At 43.9% G+C, this 27,111-nt stretch overlaps 1 protein-coding gene across 1 annotated transcript; it reads left to right on the plus strand.

Moving 5' to 3' along the window:
- The first annotated feature begins 25,079 nt into the window (after positions 1-25,079).
- LOC127306956 (BTB/POZ and MATH domain-containing protein 1-like) lies at positions 25,080-26,626 on the plus strand. The gene has a single exon (XM_051337655.2). It carries the CDS (start codon positions 25,224-25,226, stop codon positions 26,286-26,288), a length of 1,065 nt encoding a protein of 354 aa, XP_051193615.1. The 5' UTR covers positions 25,080-25,223; the 3' UTR covers positions 26,289-26,626.
- The last annotated feature ends 485 nt before the right edge of the window (positions 26,627-27,111 follow it).

Here is a 27,111-nt window from a genome sequence, read left to right on the forward strand (position 1 = left end):
GCTCACAAGTCACCAACAAGCCGCGAGGAACCGATCAAAGTGACCAACACGCAGACCCTGGATCCAGTTGCCCACCCTCGCAAGCGATAGATTAAGAAACTCACTGGTCGTTCTCAGGTCCTAATTAAACTCTCAACGCAAGGCTACGCAACGCGCAATGATGCAGGTTTGCCGTACCAGCGATAAGGTCCGCGCATAGATACAAGGCAATGATTGTGCATAATTCTGCCGCTTTGCATTGTTTAAGTTACCTGGCTGGATTACCCCTGCATCAAGGCACGTAAAGATCGAGCTTATCAAAGCCAGCCGCCGGCCTCTGAACGATTCAGTTCGTTAGATTAGGTTGAGCTGAGCTGCTGAGGTCAGCGATGGGGATTTGCTGCAACGAACTCCTGTAGCCGAACGGATCAACTCGGGGACTTTGTTTAATCCGTAAGTGCATGCTTTTGTTCAAGTGGTAATTGCCTGCCATTAGCGTGCCCGTGTAAGATAATGAGTGTTGCTTTGGTAGTATATTTGCTGTGGTGCAAGTCAACCGTAGTGCGGGGGCGGCGGAGATGGTGTCACTGCGCTTGTGCTTATCGACTTGACCTCACCTTTTTGTGGGACTTGTGTGAAATAACCAAGAGAATGTTCGCATATTCGTTGGTTGCAGCAGATTTGTTCATGGACTCACAAAGCATCCTTGACGATGGTGTTTTTTTTTAGATCTTACCATGATGGGGGCTCGGTGTCTCCTCCTGTGTTCGCCTCGGCGGCGCTAGAGTTAGGCGGCGGCCGCTGGCTATAGTGGTTCCAGGAAATCTAGGAAACGTTTTGTATTTCTCGATCTTTTAGGATTTTATCTGCAAATTCAGGATAATCATTTTATCTCGATTTGTTTTTTGATTTCTACATGTGTTCCTTCATGTAACTTGATTTTCGATTAATGAAATATATGGTTGCTCTAAAAAGAAACGAGGTTTCGTGTATATTTATGTCATCAATTTACTGCTTCAAAATATGGGCCAAGCCGCTCGATTCTATTAATATTTATTTTGTTTCAGTTTCATCAAACCGTTAAGACATAATTATACATGACAAAATATTGCACCAGAGGACGGGACAATCGTCGCTCTCATCAACTGTGCACATATTCTGGAGTATTTAATTTAGCAATTTGACTATTGTCACAACCCATTTTTCACAACATGCATGTTTTCAAGTCTTGAAAAAATTAGAGCCAACAAAAACTTTTATTTCTTGTGACTATGTGTGTGCTTAGGATAGAATCTTGCATATGATTTTATGTAGAATACTTTCTGTGTGCAAATCCATCTAAAACCCTAGCACCAAAGTTTGACACCAATTTGAATTATAAGGGTTTCCCCCTCCCTCATGCAACCTCTCCCACTCTAATTTGTTTCTCTAGATCAAAACCCTAGTTAACCCTAACTCTAGACCCCAAACCCCTCCCAGATAAGAGGGAACACTCCCCTCTCTTATTTTGATGGAGATACCCTTATCTTATGTGACACCATCACCACCACCATAACACCACCTTTTTATTCTTTCTCTCCAACCCTTGTGCACTTTACTTTTTCCAAATTTTGGCACATGCAACTCATGGCATGGCCCCTCTCTTCCACCCCTACCCCTCTATTACTCTCTATCTTTCTCTCATTTTTCCTGGATGGGAGACATGAGAGGGGACACTTCCCCCTCTCATTCTTCTTCTTTTCCCTCCCTTTCTTTTTTCTCTCTGGATTGGGCCGAGGCCAACACCACCTCTTCCCCTACCCTGGACCAACCCCAGCACCCCCTCCCCTCTCTCCTTCACATCCCAGTGATACGTCTCCAACGTATCTATAATTTCTGATGTTCCATGCTTGTTTTATGACAATACCTACATGTTTTGTTCACACTTTATAACGTTTTGATGCATTTTCCGGAACTAACCTATTAACAAGATGCCGAAGTGCAAGTTCCTGTTTTCTACTGTTTTTGGTTCCAGAAATCCTACAAAGGAAATATTCTCGGAATCGGACGAAATCAAGGCCCACGATCTTATATTTCACGGAAGCTTCCAGAGCACCGAAGAGGGGCCAGAGGGGAGCCAGGAGGGCCCCACCCCACAAGGCGGCGCGGCCAAGGGGGGGCGCGCCCCCCTACTGTGTGGGCCCCCCAGGGCCCCTCCGACTCCGACTCTTCGCCTATTTAAGCCTTCGTGACCTAAAACTTCGACACCAATAAGCCACGATACGAGAAAAGTTCCAGAGCCGCCGCCATCGCGAAGCCAAGATTCGGGGGACAGAAGTCTCTGTTCCGGCACGCCGCCGGGATGGGGAATTGCCCCCGGAAGTTGGGCAGTGTTGGGCCTCCAAGAGCAGAGGTTTGTAGAACAGCAGCAAGTTTCCCCCGGTAGATTATTAAGTGCCATTATCATGTAAACATACTTCCCCGTCCCGGCGGCGTGCCGGAACAGAGACTCCTGTCCCCCAGATCTTGGCTTCGCGATGGCGGCGGCTCTGGAAGGTTTCTCGTACCGTGGCTTTTCCGTATCGAAGATTTAGGTCAGGGACCTTTAAATAGGCGAAGAGGCGGAGTCGGAGGGTCGACGAGGCGGCGACACAGTAGGGGGGCGCGGCCCACACCCTGGCCGCGCCGGGCACACGTGTGGGGCCCACAGGGCCCTCCTCTGGTGGCTCTCGGGTGTTCTGGAAGCTTCGTCCAATTTTAAGACTCTGGGCGTTGATTTCGTCCAATTCCGAGAATATTTCCTTACTAGGATTTCTGAAACCAAAAACAGCAGAAAACAGGAACTGGCACTTCGGCATCTCGTCAATAGGTTAGTTCCGGAAAACGTATAAAATCATCATAAAGTGTGAACAAAACATGTAGGTAATGTCATAAAACAAGCATGGAACATAAGAAATTATCGATACGTCGGAGACGTATCAGCATCCCCAAGCTTAGTTCCTACTCGTCCCGAGTAGGTAAACGATAACAAAGATAATTTCTGAAGTGACATGCTACCAACATGATCTTAATCATACTATTGTAAAACATATGAACTGAGATCAAATCACTCAAAGCAAATGTCTATATTGATATAAGAGATGATAATGCAAGAGTTAAATAAGCTAGAAGTTTTCATGAACTATTGCTTCAAAGACATGAAACCGTACAAAGTTCATTAAAGATGTGTTAAGTATTCAGCGTAGAAGTTCTATCCTTCATTCCAAGCATCAAGTAAATTTTCAAAACATAAGAAGGATTCCGTCAAGTAAACATAAACATGAACGTCATGAATCAACTGTTTCGAAGTCTACTCAACTGGTGAGCGCAAGCATTTGGTATTAGCACCAGGATGTTATGGCATAAAGAACGTTAATGGGGGTTGGAAGGCCAAATGGAAGAAAGGCTTGCAAAGCTATAAGTGACCATTAACAAGAGGAAGCCTTATGATCGAAGCTATGCAAGGAGTAGTGATTGCCATGCAACGGATGCACATAGTGCTATATGTGTATGAAAGCTCTCCAATGGAACTAGTGGGGGTGCATCCAACTTGGTTGCTCACGAAGACCTAGAGCACTTTTGAGGAGGCTCATCATTGGAATATACAACCCAAGTTCTATAGTGTAAATTCCCCACATAGTTATACTAGTAAAACATGAAAACTCTCTCATATGGAATATAGGTGCTAAACATGAGCACAAATGATGACTATGAATACTGAAGGTGCTAAAACATGAGCACAAGTGTGGATAAAAGATAGTAATGCTGCCCCCTTTTTCTTTATTCTCTTTTTCTTTTCTTTTCTTTTTCTTTTCTATTTTTTTTCTTTCTTTTCTTTTTCTCTTTTTGATGGCCTCCATGGCTCTTTTCACTTTTAGGGGCAACATCCTAATATGACAACACACCTTTTGGTACAAATAACACATAATGAATAAAACATGATGTATGAAACTGTCTGCCTCTGCCAGTGTAGCATGATGTGCAATGATCTAGCGTAACATGGGTAAACCACACATCAGCTGTATATGATCATGCAAAGCAATATATAAATAATAAATAACAACATGACATGTAATGTAAAATGGATGTTGCATGGCAATATATCTCGGAACAGCTATGAAAATGCTGTGGTAGGTAGGTATGGTGGCTGTTTTGAGGAGATGTATGGGCTTATGTGTAGGAGGACAAGAGAAAGTCCTCCCACGGGTTTGGATGTACCGACGAAGTATGCACAATTCTCAATGTGAGCAAAAGGCAAAGCACAGTACCGAAGAGGCTAGCAAATTTGGATGGTGGAAGTGCCAAAAATCGTAGCTTAACATTAGTCAAAAAGAACTCACAAGCTTATTGCAAACAACTAGCAGGTTCATCATTAAGAGCATGATTAAAATTTACTCCAAGGAGGGCCGTTCACGGTAGCACAAGTACCCCGCTAGCTCCCTCGACCTTCAGCACAACTTAGTTATTACGATGAACTCTCAGACATGGAAAGCTATCAAGTCCAACTACACCTTCAACTATTTAAATAGAGTTTGTAGTACAGCACAAGCTTTAAAGACAACAATCCACTACTAATTTTAACTTATTCATCCAGCAAGCTTTACCATCTAAATACCTCAAAACATTTGCAAAGAATCAAGTTATCAAAGCTCAATGATCTACAAGATTATGCAAGTGTTTCATTATACCACTACCACATGTAGCATTTCCTGAACCGACCAAATAACAATGAACGAAGCAGTTTCAACCTTCGCCATGAACATTAAAAGCTAACAACACATGCGTTCCTATGAACCAGCGGAGCGTGTCTCTCTCCCACACAAGCATTTATTCAAACAAAACGAAAAACAAGAAACATACAGACGCTCCAAGTAAAGTACATAAGATGTGACCGAATAAAAATATTGTTTCAAGAGAGGAACCTGATAAATTGTTGATGAAGAAGGGGATGCCTTGGGCATCCCCAAGCTTAGACGCTTGAGTCTTCTTGAAATATGCAAGGATGAACCACGGAGGCATCCCCAAGCTTAGACTTTTCACTCTTCTTGATCATATATCATCCTCCTCTCTTGACCCTTGAAAACTTCCTCCACACCAAACTCAAAACAACTCATTAGAGGGTTAGTGCATAATCAAAATTCACATGTTCAGAGGTGACACAATCATTCTTAACACTTCTGGACATTGCACAAAGCTTCTGAAAGTTAATGGAACAAAGAAATCCATCCAACACAGCAAAAGAGGCAATGCGAAATAAAAGGCAGAATCTGTCAAAACAGAACAGTCCGTAAAGACGAATTTCTAAGAGGCACCAGACTTGCTCAAATGAAAATGCTCAAATTGAATGAAAGTTGCGTACATATCTGAGGATCACGCACGTAAATTGGCAGAATTTTCTGAGTTACCTACAGAGAATTCAACCCAAATTCGTGACAGACAGAAATCTATTTCTGCGCAGTAATCCAAATCTAGTATGAACCTTACTATCAAAGACTTTACTTGGCACAACAATGCAATAAAATAAAGATAAGGAGAGGTTGCTACAGTAGTAACAACTTCCAAGACACAAATATAAAACAAAATTGCTGTAGTAAAATAAACACATGGGTTATCTCCCAAGAAGTTCTTTCTTTATAGCCATTAAGATGGGCTCAGCAGTTTTAATGATGCACTCGCAAGAAATAGTAGTTGAAGCAAAAGAGAGCATCAAGAAGCAAATTCAAAACACATTTAAGTCTAACATGCTTCCTATGAAAAGGAATCTTGTAAATAAACAAGTTCATGAAGAGCAAAATAACAAGCATAGGAAGATAGAACGAGTGTAGCTTCAAAAATTTCAGCACATAGAGAGGTGTTTTAGTAACATGAAAATTTCTACAACCATATTTTCCTCTCTCATAATAACTTTTAGTAGCATCATGAGCAAACTCAACAATATAACTATCACATAAAGCATTCATATCATGAGTCTCATGCATAAAATTATTACTCTCCACATAAGCATAATCAATTTTATTAATTGTAGTGGGAGCAAATTCAACAAAGTAGCTATCATTATTATTCTCATCATCAAATATAGGAGGCATATTGTAATCATAATCAAATTTACTCTCCATAGTAGGTGGCACCAAAAGACCACTATCATTATAATTATCATAAATAGGAGGCAAAGTATCATCAAAGTAAATTTTCTCCTCAATGCTTGGGGGACTAAAAAGATCATGCTCATCAAAACCAGCTTCCCCAAGCTTAGAATTTTCCATATCATTAGCAACAATGGTATTCAAAGTGTTCATACTAATATGTTCCATGGGTTTTTTTAATTTTCGGATCAAATCATCCATGTCTTAACTCAGGAAATAGAATAAAAAGCTCCATGTTGCCTTCCATTATGCCTTACTAGTGTAAAACAAGAAACAAAAAGATGCAATTGCAGGATCTAAAGGAAATAGCTTCGAGTACTTACAACGGCGCCGGAAAATAGCTTAGTAGCCGAGATCCGGAGTGTGAGTACCTTTTACCTTTCCTCCCCGGCAACGGCGCCAGAAAACAGCTTGATGTCTACTCACGCTTCTTTTCCTGTAGACAGTGTTGGGCCTCCAAGAGCAGAGGTTTGTAGAACAGCAGCAAGTTTTCCCTTAAGTGGATCACCCAAGGTTTATCGAACTCAGGGAGGAAGAGGTCAAAGATATCCCTCTCAAGCAACCCTGCAACCACAAAGCAAGAAGTCTCTTGTGTCCCCAACACACCTAATACACTTGTCAGATGTATAGGTGCACTAGTTCGGCGAAGAGATAGTGAAATACAGGTGGTATGAATATATGAGCAGCAGTAATGGCGCCAGAAAATACTTGATGCTACAACTGGCGTGTGGTTGATGGTGGTAATATTGCAGGCAGTACAGATGCAGTAGAACAGTAAACAAGCAGCGATTTCAGTATTTGAGAACAAGGCCTAGGGATTATACTTTCGCTAGTGGACACTCTCAACATTGATCACATAACAGAATAAATAGATAAATGCTATACTCTACACTCTCTTGTTGGATGATGAACACCACTAATTGTGTAGGATTACACGAACCCTCAATGCCGGAGTTAACAAGCTCCACAATATTCGATATTCATGTTTAAATAACCTTAGAGTGCAAGATAGATCATTGCAATTACACCAAGTACTAACATAGCATGCACACTGTCACCATCACACTATGAATGAGGCATAGATCACATCAATACTATCATAGCAATAATTAACTTCATAATCTACAAGAGATTACAATCATAACCTACGCCAAGTACTACACGATGCACACACTGTCACCATTACACCGTGGAGGAGGAATAGACTACTTTAATAACATTACTAGAGTAACACATAGATGAATAGTGATACAAAACTCATATGAATCTCAATCATGTAAGGCAGCTCATGAGATCATTGTATTGAAGTACATAGGAGAGAGATTAACCACATAGCTACCGGTACAACCCTTAGCCTCGATGGAGAACTACTCCCTCCTCATGGGAGACAGCAGCGGTGATGAAGATGGCGGTGGAGATGGCAGCGGTGTCGATGGAGAAGCCTTCCGGGGGCACTTCCCCGTCCCGGCGGCGTGCCGGAACAGAGACTCCTGTCCGCCCGCTCTTGGCTTCGCGATGGCGGCGGCTCTGGATGGTTTCTCGTACCGTGGCTTTTCCGTATCGAAGATTTAGGTCAGGGACCTTTAAATAGGCGAAGAGGCGGAGTCGGAGGGTCGACGAGGCGGCGACACAGTAGGGGGGCGCGGCCCACACCCTGGCCGCGCCGGGCACACGTGTGGGGCCCACAGGGCCCTCCTCTGGTGGCTCTCGGGTGTTCTGGAAGCTTCGTCCAATTTTAAGACTCTGGGCGTTGATTTTGTCCAATTTCGAGAATATTTTCTTACTAGGATTTCTGAAACCAAAAACAGCAGAAAACAGGAACTGGCACTTCGGCATCTCGTCAATAGGTTAGTTCCGGAAAACGTATAAAATCATCATAAAGTGTGAACAAAACATGTAGGTAATATCATAAAACAAGCATGGAACATAAGAAATTATCGATACGTCGGAGACGTATCAGTGTGCCAAGTAAAGTCTTTGATAGCAAAGATGATACTAGATTTGGATTACTGCGCAGAAACAGATTTCTTGCTGTCACGAATTTGGGCAGGGTTCTCTGTAGGTAACTCAGAAAAATCTGCCAATTTACGTGAGTGATCCTCAGATATGTATGCAACTTTCATTCAATTTGAGCATTTTCATCTGAGCAAGTTAAGTGCCCCAGAAAAATTCGTCTTTACGGACTGTTCTGTTTTGACAGATTCTGCCTTTTATTTCGCATTGCTTCTTTTGCTATGTTTGATGGATTTCTTTGTTCCATTAACTTTCAGTAGCTTTGTGCAATGTCCAGAAGTGTTAAGAATGATTGTGTCACCTCTGAACATGTGAATTTTTGATTATGCACTAACCCTCTAATGAGTTTGTTTCGAGTTTGGTGTGGAGGAAGTTTTCAAGGATCAAGAGAGGAGGATGATACAATATGATCAAGGAGAGTGAAAGCTCTAAGCTTGGGGATGCCCCCATGGTTCATCCCTGCATATTTCAAGAAGACTCAAGCATCTAAGCTTGGGATGCCCAAGGCATCTCCTTCTTCATCGACAACTTATCAGGTCACCTCTAGTGAAACTATATTTTTATTCCGTCGCATCTTATGTACTTTACTTGGAGCGTCTGTGTGCTTTTATTTTCGTTTTTTTATTTTCATTCTCTGAATAAATTCATGCTTGTGTGGGAGAGAGACACGCTCCGCTTGTTCATATGAACACCGGTGTTCTTAGCTTTTAATGTTCATGGCGAGGGTTGAAACTGCTTCGTTCATTGTTATATGGTTGGAAACGGAAAATGCTTCATGTGGTAAATGGTATAATGTCTTGAATAATTTGATACTTGGCAATTGTTGTGCTCATATAGATCATGTTTAAGCTCTTGCATCATATACTTTGCACCTATTAATGAAGAACTACATAGAGCTTGTTAAAATTTGGTTTGCATGATTGGTCTCTCGAGAGTCTAGATATTTTCTGGTGAGGTGTTTGAACAACAAGGAAGATAATGTAGAGTCTTATAATGCTTGCAATATGTTCTTATGTAAGTTTTGCTGTAGCGGTTCATACTTGTGTTTGCTTCAAACAACCTTGCTAGCCTAAGCCTTGTATTGAGAGGGAATACTTCTCGTGCATCCAAATCCTTGAGCCAAAAACTATGTCATTTGTGTCCACCATACCTACCTACTACATGGTATTTCTCCGCCATTACAAAGTAAATTACTTGAGTGCTACCTTTAAAATTCTATTCTTTGTCTTTGCAATATATAGCTCATGGGAAAATAGCTTATAAACTATCGTGGTATTGAATATGTACTTATGTATCTTATTTCTTATAAGTTGCTTGTTGAGCGGTAACCATGTTTCTGGGGACGCCATCAACTATTACCTTTGTTGAATATCATGTGAGTTGCTATGCATGTTCGTCTTGTCTGAAGTAAGGGTGATTTATCATGATCAATGGTTTGAGTATGCATATTGTTAGAGAAGAACATTGGGCCGCTAACTAAAGCCATGAACCATGGTGGAAGTTTCAGTTTGGACACTAATCCTCAATCTCTTATGAGAATATTATTTGTTGTTGAATGCTTATGCATTAAAGAGGAGTCCATTATCTGTTGTCTATGTTGTCCCGGTATGGATGTATAAGTTGAGAAAAATCAAAAGCGAGAAATCCAATGTGAACTTTCTCCTTAGACCTTTGTACAGGCGGCATAGAGGTACCCCTTTGTGACACTTGGTTGAAACATATGCTATGCAATGATAATCCATGTAAATCCAAGCTAATTAGGACAAGGTGCGAGCACTATTGGTAATCTAGGCATGAGGCTTGCAACTTATAGGATATCTTATACATAACACATATGCTTTATTACTACCGTTGACAAAATTGTTTCTATGTTTCCAAAATAAAAGCTCTAGCACAAATATAGTAATCCATGCTTCCCTCTGCGAATGGCCTTTCTTTTACTTTATGTTGAGTCAGTTTACCTACTTCCTTCCATCTTAGAAGCAAACACTTGTGTCAACTGTGCATTGATTCTTACATGCTTGCTTATTGCACTTATTATTCTACTTTGTGTTGACAATTATCCATGAGATATGTATGTTGAAAGTTGAAAGCAACTGCTGAAACTTAAATCTTCCTTTGTGTTGCTTCAATGCCTTAATTTGCTTTGAATTTATTGCTTTATGAGTTAACTCTTATGCAAGACTTATTGATGCTTGTCTTGAAAGTACTATTCATGAAAAGTCTTTGCTATATGATTCAGTTGTTTAGTCATTATCTTTACCATTGCTTGGAATCACTTCATTCATCTCATATGCTTTACAATAGTATGATCAAGATTATGTTAGTAGCATGTCACTTCAGAAATTATTCTTTTTATCGTTTACCTACTCGAGGACGAGTAGGAACTAAGCTTGGGGATGCTGATACGTCTCCAACGTATCTATAATTTCTGATGTTCCATGCTTGTTTTATGACAATACCTACATGTTTTGTTCACACTTTATAACGTTTTGATGCATTTTCCGGAACTAACCTATTAACAAGATGCCGAAGTGCCAGTTCCTGTTTTCTGCTGTTTTTGGTTCCAGAAATCCTACAAAGGAAATATTCTCGGAATCGGACGAAATCAAGGCCCACGATCTTATATTTCACGGAAGCTTCCAGAGCTTCCAGAGCACCGAAGAGCGGCCAAGGGGGGGGGGGGCCCTACTGTGTGGGCCCCCCAGGGCCCCTCCGACTCCGAATCTTCGCCTATTTAAGCCTTCGTGACCTAAAACTTCGACACCAATAAGCCACGATACGAGAAAAGTTCCAGAGCCGCCGCCATCGCAAAGCCAAGATTCGGGGGACAGAAGTCTCTGTTCCGGCACGCCGCCGGGACGGGGAATTGCCCCTGGAAGGCATCTCCATCGACACCACCGCCATCTTCATCACCGCTGCTGTCTCCTATGATGAGGAGGGAGTAGTTCTGCCTCGAGGCTAAGGGCTGTACCGGTAGCTATGTGGTTAATCTCTCTCCCATGTACTTCAATACAATGATCTCATGAGCTGCCTTACATGATTGCGATTCATATGATGAGCTTTGTATCACTATCAATCTATGTGCTACTCTAGTGATGTTATTAAAGTACTCTATTCCTCCTCCATGATGTAATGTTGACAGTGTGTGCATCATGTAGTACTTGGCATAGGTTATGATTGTAATCTCTTGTAGATTATGGAGTTAACTATTACTATGATAGTATTGATGCGATCTATTCCCCCTTTCATAGCATGTACTTGGTATAATTGCAATGGTCTATCATGCACTCTAAGGTTACTTAAATATGAACACCGAATGTTGTGGCGCTTGTTAACTCCGGCTTGAGGGAGCTCTTGTAGCCCTACACAATGAATGGTGTTTGTCATCCAACAAGAGAGTGTAGAGAAAGTAGCACTTATTTATTCAGTTATGTGATCAATGTTGAGAGTGTCCACTAGTGAAAGTATGATCCCTAGGCCTTGTTTCCAAGTATCGAAACACCGTTTATTTACTGTTCTGTTGCATGTCTACTTGCTGCCATATTTATTTCAGATTGTTATTACCACTCATATTCATACATATTACTTGTATTTCACTATCTCTTCGCCGAACTAGTGCACCTATACATCTGACAAGTGTATTAGGTGTGTTGGGGACACAAGAGACTTCTTGTATCGTGATTGCAGGGTTGCTTGAGAGGGATATCTTTGACCTCTTCCTCCCTGAGTTCGATAAAACCTTGGGTGATCCACTTAAGGGAAAACTTGCTGCTGTTCTACAAACCTCTGCTCTTGGAGGCCCAACACTGTCTACAGGAAAAGAAGCTAACAGTAGACAGCACCCAGCACCGCCAACCCCCTCTCCCGCCAAAAACCCTAGCCACACACGCGCGCTGGCCACGCCCACGCGCCGTCATGGCGCCAGACGCCTCGCGGGCTGCGTCGTCGCCTCGACTACCACCCGCCACCTCGTCTTCACGCGTCAACACGTTGGACGCCACCCACGCCACCTCGTCTACCCCGCTATCCCCCTCGTCTGCCGCGCACGGACGATCGCGCCGTCTCCCGTTGGGCACGGCTGATACGCCTGTCCCCCTCCTCTCCCTATAAAAACCCCGCTCCAATGCTCGCCGCCCCCGTTCAGCCCTCTCTCACAGCCACACCACCCTCTTCGACACACAGCAGCGCGGGTCGAGCTGCTGCTGCACGAAGCCGCCGCCGTGGTCACCAGGACGGTGACAAGGTGGAGCTGCACGTCGCCACCACCCCCTGCCTCTTCCCCTTGTCCATCGTCCTCCCCAGCTCCTGCAGCACCTAACCGTCCCCTGTCTGCCCCTCCTTTGCCCATATCCGCCACAGAGCCGCGACGCCATCGACACGCCGATGTCGCCCGTGAAGCAGTTGACGCCGAGCGAGGAGGAGCAGCAGCACCTGGACGTCGCCGAGCCGCCCACGCACGACGCCACCACTCCACCAACACGCCTACATGTCGCCAAGCCATCACCTGCCACAGGTAAGCCACGCCGCCGCTCCCTTTCTCTCTGTCGCCACGTGCGATGTAGACGTGCCGAGGACGATGGCCTCAGAGCCGCCAGATCTTGATCTCGTGGCTGCATGGGCCATGCACGCCACGGTGGACATGCAGGCCTGGCCCACCACGGGCCCCGACCTCTTTTATTTTTATTTTTCTACGCCACCTGGAAACTCCCCTGGGCCGGCCCATCTCGGTGCACCTCGCACGGCCCAAATCCTTTCCCGCCCAAATTAAATCGTTTGAAAATTTAAAGTTTATGTTAAAATTGAAATATATCTGTGAGCCTTTTTGTGAATAGCTTGAGTTTGGTACATCCGTTTTAAGTGAAGCCAATTGCATTAGAACCATTATGAAATTACCTTTCAGATGCCACTGACCTTGTATTTTTAGGATTTTTGTGCATTTTTATACAATTTAAACTTTTTATATGTATTCTGCATAGTCAAACTAATTCCTAAAACTGTAGATTTAGTATTTTTGAGAAAATCTAATTCTGTTAGTCTTGTTTCAGTACTGACTACCGAGATAAATTAGTGTTAGTCTCTGTTCACGACTATTTGGTACTGGTTAGGAATAATGGTGTGTTACATGCAATGTTGAACCCAAAATCCCTATCTCTTTTGTTTAAAGCCTTGTCTTCACCTTTGTTTAAAATGGCCAAACCATGTTTTGATCTTGCCAAGCAAACACCCCTGCATATTTTGTCATGTTTTATTTAAAACTTGATTCTTGAGCTATGTGTTGATAGTATGTATCGTTTATTTTTGCGACGCTAGATACGAGGGTGATGTTGAAGGAGAGGATTTTGGAGAATGTTTTGAAGAAGACCAGGGACAAGCCAACCAAGGCAAGCCATCTTTTGATCTCTGAATGTTGTGTCACACATTGTTGTTTCCATGTTGTTAATCTTGTCTCTTGATCTATCGGATGTTAGTCTTCTCCTGTGTTGATACATGCGTACCATGAGCATGATGGAGCCCCTCCAAATACCTCACTTATACACCCATAGTGGTAGAGTGGATTGTACCATAGTCGTGGGTGTGCCTTTCTACTCATTGTTGGAGCATGCTTACCTTAAGCATGATGGTTCCCTTTTGTCACCTCACATACATCCCGAAGTTGAGTGATGGATAGCATCATGGTCATGGCTATGCCATTCTACTTATGTCATCAACGCATGCTTACTTTAAGCGTGTCGATCATTTATGACACCTCACATGCACCCCCCTTTTTAGTGGAATAGTGGTTATCCCGAGGATATTGTTGTATCCCTCTTTTTATGACGGCTAGGTATACTTTCCGTGAGTATATATGCCGACCTTTTTGACACCTCCACACGTCCACTAAGTGGCATGATGAATAGCATCACGGCCATGTTGTGTACTAGTCCCTTCATAAAACTTTAGGTTGGGAACCCCTCAAGGCTTATCTTGTTGTAAAAGTTTTGCTAAAACATTGGGTGAGTTGACCTTACCCAAGTGTGTGTTTATGAAAGGAAAGGATCTTGACAAAGATGGTTGGGAAGAGGAAAATATTGTTTTCTGAAAACATTGGCGCCTAAGTATTCACCCATGCCAATTACTTAGCGCAACCACATCACCCAAAAACTGGGCACGGGCTTAGTCCGTAGTATGTTGAAGCTGGCGTGAGACACTTCACAACTCTCTAGGAAGGTCACGACGACCTTTGACGCCGGGTTGCGCTCTGGAGGAGGCAATACACTGTAGTTGCCTACAGCCGGACGATTATTGAGGGCCTTCTGTCGTGGTGCCGAAGACATGCTCAAATAGGGAGATGTGCTGCCGGGGTGCCGGGACGGTTAAGCCCACAGGGAAAGACCCATGCCAGGGGAGATAAGCGAAAGACTTTGACTGATTATCCGGGGCTCGGATACCCTTGTATGACGAACCAGGGATGATCCCGGCGGATTTATCGGTTCTTGTGGGGAAAGTGCGCACACTCTGCAGAGTTAAATCTATTCGAATAGCCGCCTTCGCTGTCATGGACGGTTGGAATGGCCGTTGCTTAGCCTGATGAGTTTTGGTTTATAAAATTGTTTGACAAATGAAAGGAAAGAACTTGTTTTGAAGTACCAGAAGGGTATGAGAAAGATTGTGTTGACCATATGGAGATGGTCGAGAAGGAATTTTTTTTTTGGGTTAGCCCATCGTAGTGTTTTATGTTGAGGAACTCTTTTGAAGTGTCTTCTTCAACAAAGATATAGAAATGTCATAGGATATCTTTTGAAATATCTTCTTCAACAAAGATATAGAGATGTTATAGGATATCTTTTGAAGTATCTTCTTCAACAAAGATATAGAGATGGCATAGGATATATTTTGAAGTATCTTCTTCAACAAAGATATAGAGATGTCATAGAACCCCTCTTAGTGTCCCCTTCAACTGCGAAGTTGGGATGCTATATCCACAAGAGAAACTGATTCTCTTCTACATGCTATATCCATAACTAAAACTATTCTTCCTCTCTTGTCTTCTTAAGTTAGCTTTTGTTAGCACCTTCTTGATGGTTGTGAGTATAATTCCAAATGTACTCACGGCTTTGTTCCTCGCTATTAACTTGGTCAGACTATGAGGAGTATGAAGACGATGGAGGTTACCAAGACGACTATGCGACCTAGGACGATCTCCCAGTCAGGTGCCTCTAAGTCTAAGGCTTGACTTGGGCCCGATGCCGTTGATGTGTATCCGCTGCATTGTTGTGATGAACTTGCCCGAAGTGGCGTTTATGTAAGACTGGATCATGTGACCCGTTTATTGTAAGACTTATTTATTCGGTACTTTGTAATGGATGATGTAACTCTGGATATTCAGTTCGGTTATGTGTTCACGGCACACTGATGATGGGATCGTGAGTTGAATGCATAACAGGGTATTTCGGACACCTAATCCGGTGTCCCCACAACTATGGCATGCGATATAGCTAGCAAATGAAAATAGCGACACCAAGTGTGATATTAGTGCATGGTAATGGGAGGTGGCGTTTTGGCACACGCGTGCATATGCACCCATTATAGAAAATAAAAAAATCAATTTTAAAAATGTCAAAAAAATCTGACATAAATTTTTTGGTATACATCGTGACATCCTATGTTCATTCATAAGTTTTCATGGAAAAACAACATTTTGTTTGGTGTGTACAAAAAAGACAAAAAAAATGTTCTGTACGTAGTCGTGTTACAGCATCAAAATTTGTCTTTTTTTACGGGAGCCATAGAAAAATGTTTTTTTTTCTGAAAACTTGTGTACCAACGTAAAATGTCTAGATGTACATGTAAAAATTTAGTTTAGAATTTTTTGACACTTTGGAATGTGGATTCACGTAATGGGAGTATATGTAATGGGAGTATATGCTCCTATGAGCAAAAGTGCATTTCCCATGGTAATGAAGTATTTTTGATAGGTTGCCAAGAAAACTTGCAAATACATTCTTAAGCTTCTAGAGCTAGTGTAATTGTTTCTTTTAGCAGACACACACTACCCGGCATTTCAAACTTTTCAAGAAGTAATATGGCCTAGCTGTCTATGTGTACTTATTTTGTGGAGCAATGTTCTGTTTTTTCTACAAAAAAAATACTATATATATGTGGTTTCTAACTGGTACAGCTGTAGTAGTCGTTATCTGGTCAGACAACAAGACCAGCTGGATTGTTGACTCTCGGCCGAAAATATCTAGTACTAGCATTCAGATATTTTCAGAATCAGCGAAACGTCGGCACGCTTTACATTTTTTCGTACAGTACAATGTTGTATGGTAGCTGGCCTAACCACACTAGCTTACAACAGCAACATATACTAATCGAGGGATGCAACAAAAGGAAACTTCATATGACAGATGTTTTTTTTTCAAATGCAGCTTAAACCCTTTAGTGTTCGTTCCCTCAAAAAAAAGAAAACCTTTTAGTGTTCGTTCGTAGAAGCAGTTCATCTAACATTTTCTGAAAAGCAGATGTCTAATTAAATTACACGTGCCATCACAAGCAAGGTGGACTGGTGGGCCGTGTCCCACCATGAATTTTTGGAAAACAATTTTTTTTTCTAATATTTGGATTTCTGGCATAAATAAACTGAAGATGCAACATCACACTTTGACTTGGGGTAGAGCAAAATTTTCTTATGTGCACCTTCTATTTTCTCCTTGCGTCCCCCACAGATCCCAGGCCTTGCGTACTTGTTTATGAGATTAGCCGACCATGCCGTCCATATATCGTCATAACAGCAAATGCAGGGCGAGCATAAGCACAATGTAATAAGGTGTCGTCCTATTTTTATGGGCCTTCCCAAAAAAGTAACCGGCTTCAGAACTCTCTTCTTACCATAATATAATGTGCATTGGTCTGTGTGAAAGTCAAACTTCACTGACTTTGACCAAATTTGTTAAGAAAATTATCGATATCTACAATATCAAATGTATACCATATTAAAATATACTTCCTCCATCTCGGTTTAACAGGCGCGCACCTAACCCAAAAAATTTACTTTGACCATTATGTTGGTCAATAAAATATGAAATATATGTTAATTTTTTATATCATTTGAAACCTCTTTCCAATACGAATCTAATGGTATAAATTTTGTAGACATATAATTTATATTTTGTTGATCAAATTAATGGTCAAACTTTGTCTTAAACCACTACGCGCCTGTTAAACTGAGACGGAATGAGTACTTCATGAGATGAATCAAATGGTATTGATTTGATACTCTGAATGTCAATGCTTTTTTTTGTACAAACTTAGTTGAATTTCACACGATTTGACTTTCAAAAAGATCTTATATGCACTATACTTTAGTGTAAAGGGAGTATTGTTTATACATACTATAATCCTTATCCACCAAAGCCTGGAAGAACCAAACTAGAGCAACCGACATCAGAAATTACATGTTGCCTCCGTTAGTTGAAAGATCAGAAGCTACGGTTTGCCCAACTCGTCGGAAATAAATTGCCCTACACATTGCAGATTGCAGAAGCATCGAAAGAAGTTGGTTAGGATCTTAATTTGAACTTTTATCTTTCTTAAAGGGTTCAGGACCCTTTTTTTACATGGGTTTAGGAGGCTTCTATATGGTCCATGTTACTACACTTTCTCTACTATCTAAAAAGGATCATGTTCCGTTTTCCGTAACTATGTCGTTTAGAGGAAGTTCTCACTCCATTGGAGCAACTCTAACAGAACCCGTAAATGCCGTTGGAACTGATTTTTTCTGACGGATTTACGGGTTCTGGCCGAAAGACGCAGGGACTAGAACCTGATTCGGCGGCCCGGCCCAAAAAACTTTCCCGAGGGCCAGAGAAACTCCGCGCGCGGCCCCTATTTAACCAGGTCGGAGAGGGGAGTTCGGTTTCGAAACTCTACTCCCCTCCGCCGCATGCGCTCCTCTGTTGCGAAAAACCCTCGCACTCTGGCGAGGAATTTCGGTCGCTTCCTCGCGATCTCCGCTTCGCCGCGACCTCTGCTCCGTTCCCCATGGCGCTCGCAGGAAGATGCGACAGGGGAGACGGCCGTATCGGCGGCGGAGGCCCGCCGCCACGTCCGCCAGTTTTGCGCTCGGAGGCGGAGCGCGCGAAGTGGATGCGCTCGGAGGGAGCGCGCAAGCGGGCGGCGCGCAGGTGGCCACGCAGGTCGGCGCGCAATGGGGACGGCGAGCTCCCGTCGGGCGGCTCATGCAGCCCGCCACTTCCGCCGCACCCCTACAGCAGCGACGACGAGGACGACGTGCCGTCGCTTCCCCTCATCAGCGGGAACTACGCAGAGGAGGCGACGGTGATCGAGCTCGCCGCCCTCGTTGTCGCCTAGGCGTCCTCCACCGCGCGTAGCCGTCCTACGCCACACGTAGAGGCCCCGGTGACTATCCCGGGGCCAAAGTTTGGTCAAATTAGGCGCGCGGTGTAGGATTAGTAGTTATTTTGGCTGTTATATGTAAATTATGTTTGAATGTAGCTCGATCGGAGCATCGAACTCATTGCATTTCGCATGTCCATCGCCAAAAATTTCCGGCGATGTTTGATTTCTTTTTTCAGTTCGTCTTTTCGGTTTCTATTCTGCGTCTCGACTAAACTCAACGAAACCGTAAAATTCGGGAGACTGAACTCGCCGTTTTCAGTTTTGGTGACTTCAGTCACCGCTAGAGATGCTCTTAGGCCGACGTCCCATCCCATCCCACTCATCCTTCACACCCCCAAATGGGCTAGGCCCAACACAGAACAATGTTTTTTCATGTTCGTTTCTGGAACTAACCTTAGTCCAACCATTCAATCAAGCAAATTAATCTCGCGTCTCCCTCGATCACGCACCAAATTTAGATTTACTGCCCAACATTTCAATTTTTCAAGAATTTTCTATTTTTTTGATAGCATCATACTCTTTATTAAGTAATAATAGAGCTTACATCGCTTATGAGAAGAGGTATGATAGATACAGAGGGATTCTCAAACCAAACCTGCTGCATTTGTCCCCGTGCCAACCTAGCTAATTCATGAGCTACAGAATTTGCTTCACGATAATCATGTTCAAAATGGATCTTCACAAACTCAGTCGCCAGATGGTAACAGTCATCAAGGATTGCCGCTGCAATTCCACTGGAATAGCCTCCATTATTCATTGCTTGGATCACGTCCATGTTATCAGAACAGCAAACGACTTTGTTGCATCCTAAAGATTGAGCCAGAATTAGGCCTTGCTTCAGAGCATGAATTTCCGCTGACATGCTATCATGGACGAACTCAATCCTGCTATTGCTTGCGGCGACAAAGTTTCCTTTACTGTCTCGAATTACCGCACCCGTAGTTCCTCGAAGATCATCCGCATCGAAAGAAGCATCAACATTGAGTTTTGGACCAGCCTTTTGTTTTCCGCTTCGCCTTGGGTGAGTTTGCCGTGGTGAAATTGGAGTAAATTGCTCCAATCGCTATCGCCGTACCCACAGGCTCTTTCACCTTCTCACCATGTGCGATTTGCCTTCTCTCCCACCACAAGTACCAGCAGGTAATTGCCACCAGTTCTGGTGTATGTGTCTGTCCCAAGATCGTTGTTGTTTGATTTTCAACACATAGCAGGTGCTCCAGAACAGCTTGTCCTGCATGGTCTATACTAGAAGCCCTCTCAATCATAGCATCCAAGCCAAGCTTTTCCCATATCTTTAGTGTCCTCCATACCAACCTCACAGATCGGACATTGGCCACTAATCTTTATGTGCATGTTTGCTAGTACCACTCGACATGGTATTGTTTCCTGCATTAGTCGCCAAATGAAAATCTTCACTTTGGATGGAACCCGCAGACTCCAGATTTTATCCCACATTGGATGCGGGTTTATACTTCCAGCTCCACCACCTCGCTGTAATTTACGTCTATACTTACTCTCCCACTCTGTATGATAGGCTGACCGAACTGAGAAAGTCCATGTTCTGGTTCGGCTCCAACCTATGAAATCCTCCATATTATGTGATGACAGTGGGATTGCCGTTCTATGTGCATCCACATCCAGAAACGTTTGGCCCACCAAATCAGCATCCCATGAATTTGTGATTGGGTCAATTAGCTCAATTACCTTGGTACAAACATTCTGCCCCTTTGGTGTAAGGACCTTACGTGAGTAGCTTCCAGCGATCCATTCATCTTCCCAGATGTTTATCTGATCTCCCTTTCCAACTCGCCATATGTGTCCTTTCTTGAAAGTTTGAATACCAGACCATATACTCTGCCAAGTGAAGGAGCTACCTTTCTTTAGAGCTGCATTCAGAGATCCCCCGAGGGAAAATATTTGGCTCTCAGAACTCTTGCACACATTGATTCCGGTTCAGCCAGAAGTCTCCACACTTGTTTTGCTAATAGTGCTAGATTAAAACATTCCATGTCTCGAAAACCCATGCCTCCCTGCATCTTGGGTATACACAATTTCCACCATGCCAACCAATGCATCCTCTTACGATCAGCACCATCACCCCACCAAAAATTTGACATCGCCGTAGTGATTGCTTTACAATTCTATGTGTACTTTTGTGGCGCAATGTTCTGTTTTCTTTTTCTACAAGGTCTAACTGGTACAGCTGAACTGGTCGTTATCTAGTAGACAACACGGCCAGGTGGACTGTTGACTCGGCCAAAAATATCTACGAGCGTGCAGATATTTTCAGAAACGGAGAGACGTCGGCACGCTTTACACTTTTTCGTACAGTACAATGTTGTATGATAGCTGACCTAACCACACTAGTTCACAACAGCAACATATACTAATCGGGAGATGCAACGAAAGAAATCTTCATACGACAGATGTTTTTCAAATGCAGCTTAGCCCTTTTAGTGCTCGTCAGCAACAGCCGTTCGTTTAACTTCTTCTGAAAAGCAGCTACTCTTAACTCTTTTTTTTTTTTTTGCGAATTGTAGCTAAATTACACGTTTCATCAAATCAGGTAGCATAAGATTAGCCGACCATGCCGTACATAGAACGTTGTAATAGCAGATGCACGGTGCAGCATAAGCACAATGCAATTAGGTGTCGTCTCTGTTTTCATTGCTCTTCCCAAAAAGTAGCCCGGTTTCTGTACTGTTTATTGCATGCAGTACATTCATACGAACAAGCCTGGAAGAACTAAATTGGAGCAATCGACATCAGAAATTAACTGCTGCTTCCGTTAGTTGGAAAGATTAGGAGCTAAGGCTTGTCCAACCTGTTAGAAATAAATTGCGGTACGCCTTGCAGAAGCATCGAAAGAAGTCGGTTGAAACTTCACTTGCAAGCAAAGTTTTAAATAGCCGCCTATAGCTTTTTTGTAGATCTGCTGCTGGGGCCACACTATTTCTTGGCTAAATGAGGAAAAAACTCTAATAGCATGTTATAGCCCTATTTAGTCCCTAAATAGTCTCTAATTTAGCCGCTAAACCTTATGTATTTTGAATTTCTCTTATATTTTTTATTTCTTGTTTTCTAAATTTGCGTCAATATGATTAGATAAAACTTGTGAGTTAAATAGCTGAATACTTGTTGGCCTTGAATAGTTGAATAAATTGTATCATGAATTGTGTTTGAGTCATAGTTTTCCTCTTTTTTGGTAAGATATGTCTGAAATATTCCAAAAAAAATTACAAAACGCTAAATGGAATAGCCCGCAATAGCCCGACTGTACCCTTTCATAGCCTCCAAAAATATTGCGGCTAAATGAAATAGCTCGCTATTTTAAACTATGCTCGCAAGTGATCGGCTCAGGATTTTAATTTGAACTTCTATCTTTCTTAACAGGGTTTAGGACGCTTTTTTACATGGCTTTGGCTGTTTAGGATTTTTTTACATGTGTTTGGTTGTTTAGGATGCTATTATTTGGTCAATGTTGCGACATTTTCACGAAAGAAATACACTCAAATTTTTTTCTTTTTGCAACTCACTAGAAAGCTAAGCTAGGTCGAATGAAGGTCTCTAAAAGGTTGATGTGTTTGCCGAGTTTGTTAACACGAACTGGACAGCCCATATTGTAGCTTGTGCGAAAAATATACTGCTTGTAACAAAAGAAGAAAGTATTTACCAAATATCACTCTCTAGGTGATCCCCCTACCAATAACTCACATTGTTAGATGAAATTTTCTTATTCATTTTTGTTGATTCCTCTTCCTCCCGTTTCTCTACTCTAAATATGGCGAGCTCGCATGAGCCTTGAAATTCACCAGTGTTGATGATGGGTTGGCGTCAGGATGCGGCGACCATCAGCAACAAAATAATAATGTTTCAATAAAGAGATGTGGGTATCAACAAGGGGGGACGCCTGGTACGAGCGCGTCGTACCGACGGATACGGCCGCACCGGTGCTAAACCCTCTGATGCTTCTCTTTGTGGCCTCTTTGACTGGGAGCTTTGGCAACATGAAAATCTTCATTAATTGCCCTTGATTCTGTCCTGAAAATGTCCACATCTACACATGGAGAAATAAAAGAAGAGATTTGCACATGTTTGCAATAATTGGTGATTAATGGCAAGTTGAGAGAGATATTTCATCAATTAGTTGACCAATATCAGATTTAAACATAGATAAATATGGTTGTTTTTTCACAGCCATCACTCCCCATACCCACTACGGAAGAGACTCTTCTACGACATATCTTCACATATTCATGATCACTATATGCATGGCAAGCTTTAAGTAAACTATCTCTTCGAGATGGCTTATCTTTAATTTGCACATCATTTCTTCTTTCTTCATAATGTTTATCTCTTGAACATACATGTGAGAGTTCACTCCATCTTCTTCAAAACATACTTGTCACTTGATCTTCTCCATTTTCTTCTTGTTGCAACCTTCAAGCCAACATATGGTTCAATCATTTCCTATGGACAAGTTCTACAAATATAACTCAAAGCAAACATTAATCCATATGCATTGCTATTAATTACCAAAACCACACACGGAAGCTCCCTTGAACTTCCACCAGTGGGCAGTGGCCCATGCCTGCTCCGGGGGCTCAACGACCGACATTCCCTATGGCAACTCCTTTGACAGTGTTCTTACTGGGTGCGCCGATGCCCAACTGGCTGTAGCCAATGCCGATGATCATGGACTTGACCTAGGAGAAGGACTATAGGTTTTCAACCTGTTTTTTTGTTTGACATTTTTTTTTTTGCGTCAGGCCGCTATGTTGCCTCCGAAAAAAACGTACAAGGCCAGGGCCATTCGTGTCCACGATCTGACCCAATCGAACCAAAATGGATACATTTGGTATCCATTTTGGGTCAGGGCGCTCGAGAGGGAGGTGCTATATAACGACCTATGCAGCTGGGAACTCGCGTCGTACACCCTAGGAAGGTGTGTTGGACTGGACCGCACTCCCTCTTTTTTTTTCTTATCTCTTTCTTATTTAGTTTTCTTTTTTTGTTTCCTTTCTCTTTCCTTTGGTGTTGTTAAAATCCAAAATTTATTAAATTTGACCATTTTGAAATCTAAACATATTTTATATTTGAAAATTTCATTTTTTAATATTTTTTAAAAATGAATTTTAAAAGTCGAACATAATTGAAATCTGATCAATTTTTAAAATTTATTTTTTTCGTGAACAGTTTTGAATCAAAACATTTTTTGAATTCTGAACATTAAAAAAATTTAAGCAACTTTTAAATTAAAAAATTACGAAAAAAATAACAGAAAGAGGAAACAGAAAACTAGATGAAAGAAAGAAAACCAACCAGGAAACCCGAAACAGGAAAACCGGACAGAAAAAAAAGACAAAACCAGATAATGGGCCTGGGGGTGTGCGGCGCCGGCCACTCGAGTTGCCTTAACGATTGTGTAGGCGAAGGATGGGCCGAGAGACGGACCGTGGATACGCCAAAGGGGGCCCATGAAAGGGTCAGTGGAGCAATGTACGCAACGGAATGCACTTTGAGTAGGCCCGATGACTACGGGCTCGTGCCTCATCGCTTTAGGGTGTGTTTGGTAGCCCGGGGCTACTCAGATTCTTCATCTCTCCTCAACTATGCTGACCCCAACTATGCTGAGTTGGGATTTTTGCCTTTGTTTGGTAGGTCGGGTGTGTTGAGAGTTGCTGAGTAGAGAAGCTGTTTGGTGCTCATGTATGAGTAGAGCCCGGCCACACAAAAATAAAACGCAATCAGGTCCCCAAATACAAGATACAAAAGCAATCGGGTCCCTCTGCAGGCCATGCCAGCCGTGGCTGGAGCTCGTGGACGGCAGCGCGAGGTTGTGGACGAGGCTGGAGCTCGTGGGCGCGGGAGGCCGTGGACGGCGCGCGAGGTCGACGCGAGGCTCGTGGCGGCGGCGCCAGGCCGTGGAGCGAATCCTGGCTGCGGCGGCGAACGAGGCCGCGGCGCGCGAGGTCGTGGATGATTGGCGCGGGAGGCCGTCGACGGCGCGCGAGGTCGGCGCGAGGCCCGTGGCGCGCGCCATGCCGTGGAGCGAAGCCTGCCGCGGCGGCGAACGAGGCCATGGCGGCGCGCGAGCCGCGGCGCGGCGCGCGAGGTCGTGGATGCGACGGCGCGCGAGGCCGTGGAGGCGATGCGAGGCGACGGCGCGCGAGGCCGTGGAGGCGAAGCCAGGCCGCGACGGCGCGCGAGGCTGTGGCTGGTGGCGGAGTCGGGAGCAGCGCTGGTGGAGGCGATGAGGAGGAGGCGGGCCGCGTGGGAGGGGGAATGGCGTGCGGGATTGGGTCTGGGGGGCGACTCGGGCCATGCTACAGTACTCTGCGGGATTAGCTCATCCCGGATGAGCAGCGAAGCTCGATTCGGGCTTCGCTCCTCAGCCCGGCTCTGGGCACTTTTCTGTATCCGCTCGGCAGTGTTGAGATGGGAAGAGCCGGTCTAACAAACAATGGATCCCCTCAAAATCTTGGTTGAGAGAAGAGAATCTGAGTAGCCCCGGGCTACCAAACACACCCTTACTCTCTTCCTCCTCCAGTCCTCCTCCCACACAATTTGCTAAAACCTACCGCGGCGGCGGCGGCGGCGGCGGCGAGCTTACAGCTGAATCCGCCGCGGTTAGGTTTACAGCTGAATATTTCCCGTAGCTAGTTCACCATGTCGGCCGTAGCGAGCAACAAGCCGTCGCGGTCCGCCTCCGCTATTGTCGCGTCCACAGTGAGCGGGTACCACCTTCTTAAGATCGATGGCTACTCCCGCACCAAGGGCGTCCCCAGCGGAGATAAGATCAAGTCCCGCGCTTTCACCCTTGGAGGTCATAGATGGCACATCGATTACCATCCCAATGGCATCAACTCGGAGCATGCCGACTACATATCTCTGTATCTTTCTCTTGACGACACTGTCACCACGGCGGTGAAGGCACAACACAGATTCTCCTTTGCCGACGAGGTGAAGGACCAGGCTCCTTCATTGACAACAGCACCAGTAAAGAACTACGCTAGTCAAAATGGCTGGGGGACATCGATGTTTATCAAAAGGGCAGAGCTGGAGAAGTCAAATCATCTCAAGGATGACTCTTTCACCATCAGGTGCGATATTGTTGTCATTCAAGATTACCGTGCAGAAGATTTCCCAGAGACCACTCCTACAACATTCGTTTCTGTGGCACCATCTGACCTGTACCAGCACCTTGGTGATCTCCTGAAGACTGAGAAGGGCGCTGATGTGGTTTTCGAGGTTGGTGGTGAGACATTCGCAGCCCACCGGTGTGTGCTTGCTGCCCGATCGCCAGTCTTCAGTGCGGAGCTCTTTGGCGGTATGAAGGAGGGCAACACCGCAGGTGTCGTGCGCATAGATGACATGGAGGCGCAGGTGTTCAAGGCATTGCTCTGTTTTGCGTACACCGACTCCTTACCAAAACCAGAAGAGGAAGATGTCATGTACCAGCATCTACTTGTTGCGGCCGACAGGTATAACATGGATAGGCTCAAGAGTATTTGCGAGGAAAAGCTGTGCAATTACATTACCGTAGGCACAGTAGCCACCATCCTGGCGCTAGCTGAGCAGCACAATTGCGAAGGACTAAAGAAGGCATGCTTGCATTTTCTTGGCACCCCTGCAAACCTGAGGGCTCTGTTGGACAGCGATGACTTTGATCATCTTAGCAGGAGCTGCCCTTCTATTATGAAGAAGCTGATTGCCATGTTGGCATTCAAATAGTTGTAAATGCTGCTTTAGCGATGATATTTCAAGGATTTGAAATTTTTATCATCGGGGTTTTCTTATTTTAGCAATGGTGCTTAGCTCCCAAGTTCGTTTTCAGACTTATTGTCAGGTAGCAATCATGAGTTCTTAGTGTATGACTACCAGACTTATCTATCAGGAAGTACTTTGCTAGAAGCCTAGAAGGCAGATGTGTCCATTGAAGCCAACGCATGGTCTTCTCTAGTTATTTTTTTTTCTCTTAGAAATCTTATGAACCAGGAACACAAGGTACTTGGGCTTTGTCTCTTTCTTAAGGAGATGTCAAAGTAGATTAATCTCTGCTTTGAAGTTTCTTGCCTGCATTTCTACGACCTCGCCTGCTAAATCAAAACATACTTTGTTATAAGATAGCTTGATTTTAGTTGTTCATTTCATGTCGACAATTATCCTGTTTGCCGGACCCAAAAAAATTGTACTAGAAAAGAGGGGATCTTATGACATTTTTACAAGTATCTGTATGAATTGTTGGAGTTCTGTAACGACCCAGGTTCTTAGGGCATCTCCAGCGGCGCGACGCAAACGGACGCTGAGCGACCGTTTGTGTCCGTCATGACCGGAATTGCATCTGGCACCCCCTCCAACGGGGCGACGCAAAGTGATCGGGCCGTCCGCGGAGACGCAAACCTGGCCCAAATATGCGCCAGGTTTGCGTCTCTGCGGACGCTCGGCGGACGCGCAAAGTGTTCGCTCGCTTCTCCACCGGGCCCGCCTGGCAGTGGCACAACTGATTCGTTTTCGGCGGCATTACTTCCGGGCGGCGCGCTGCAGCCTTTGCAGG

This window comes from Lolium perenne, chromosome 6, assembly GCF_019359855.2.
Source record: "Lolium perenne isolate Kyuss_39 chromosome 6, Kyuss_2.0, whole genome shotgun sequence".
Taxonomy (NCBI): Eukaryota; Viridiplantae; Streptophyta; class Magnoliopsida; order Poales; family Poaceae; genus Lolium; species Lolium perenne.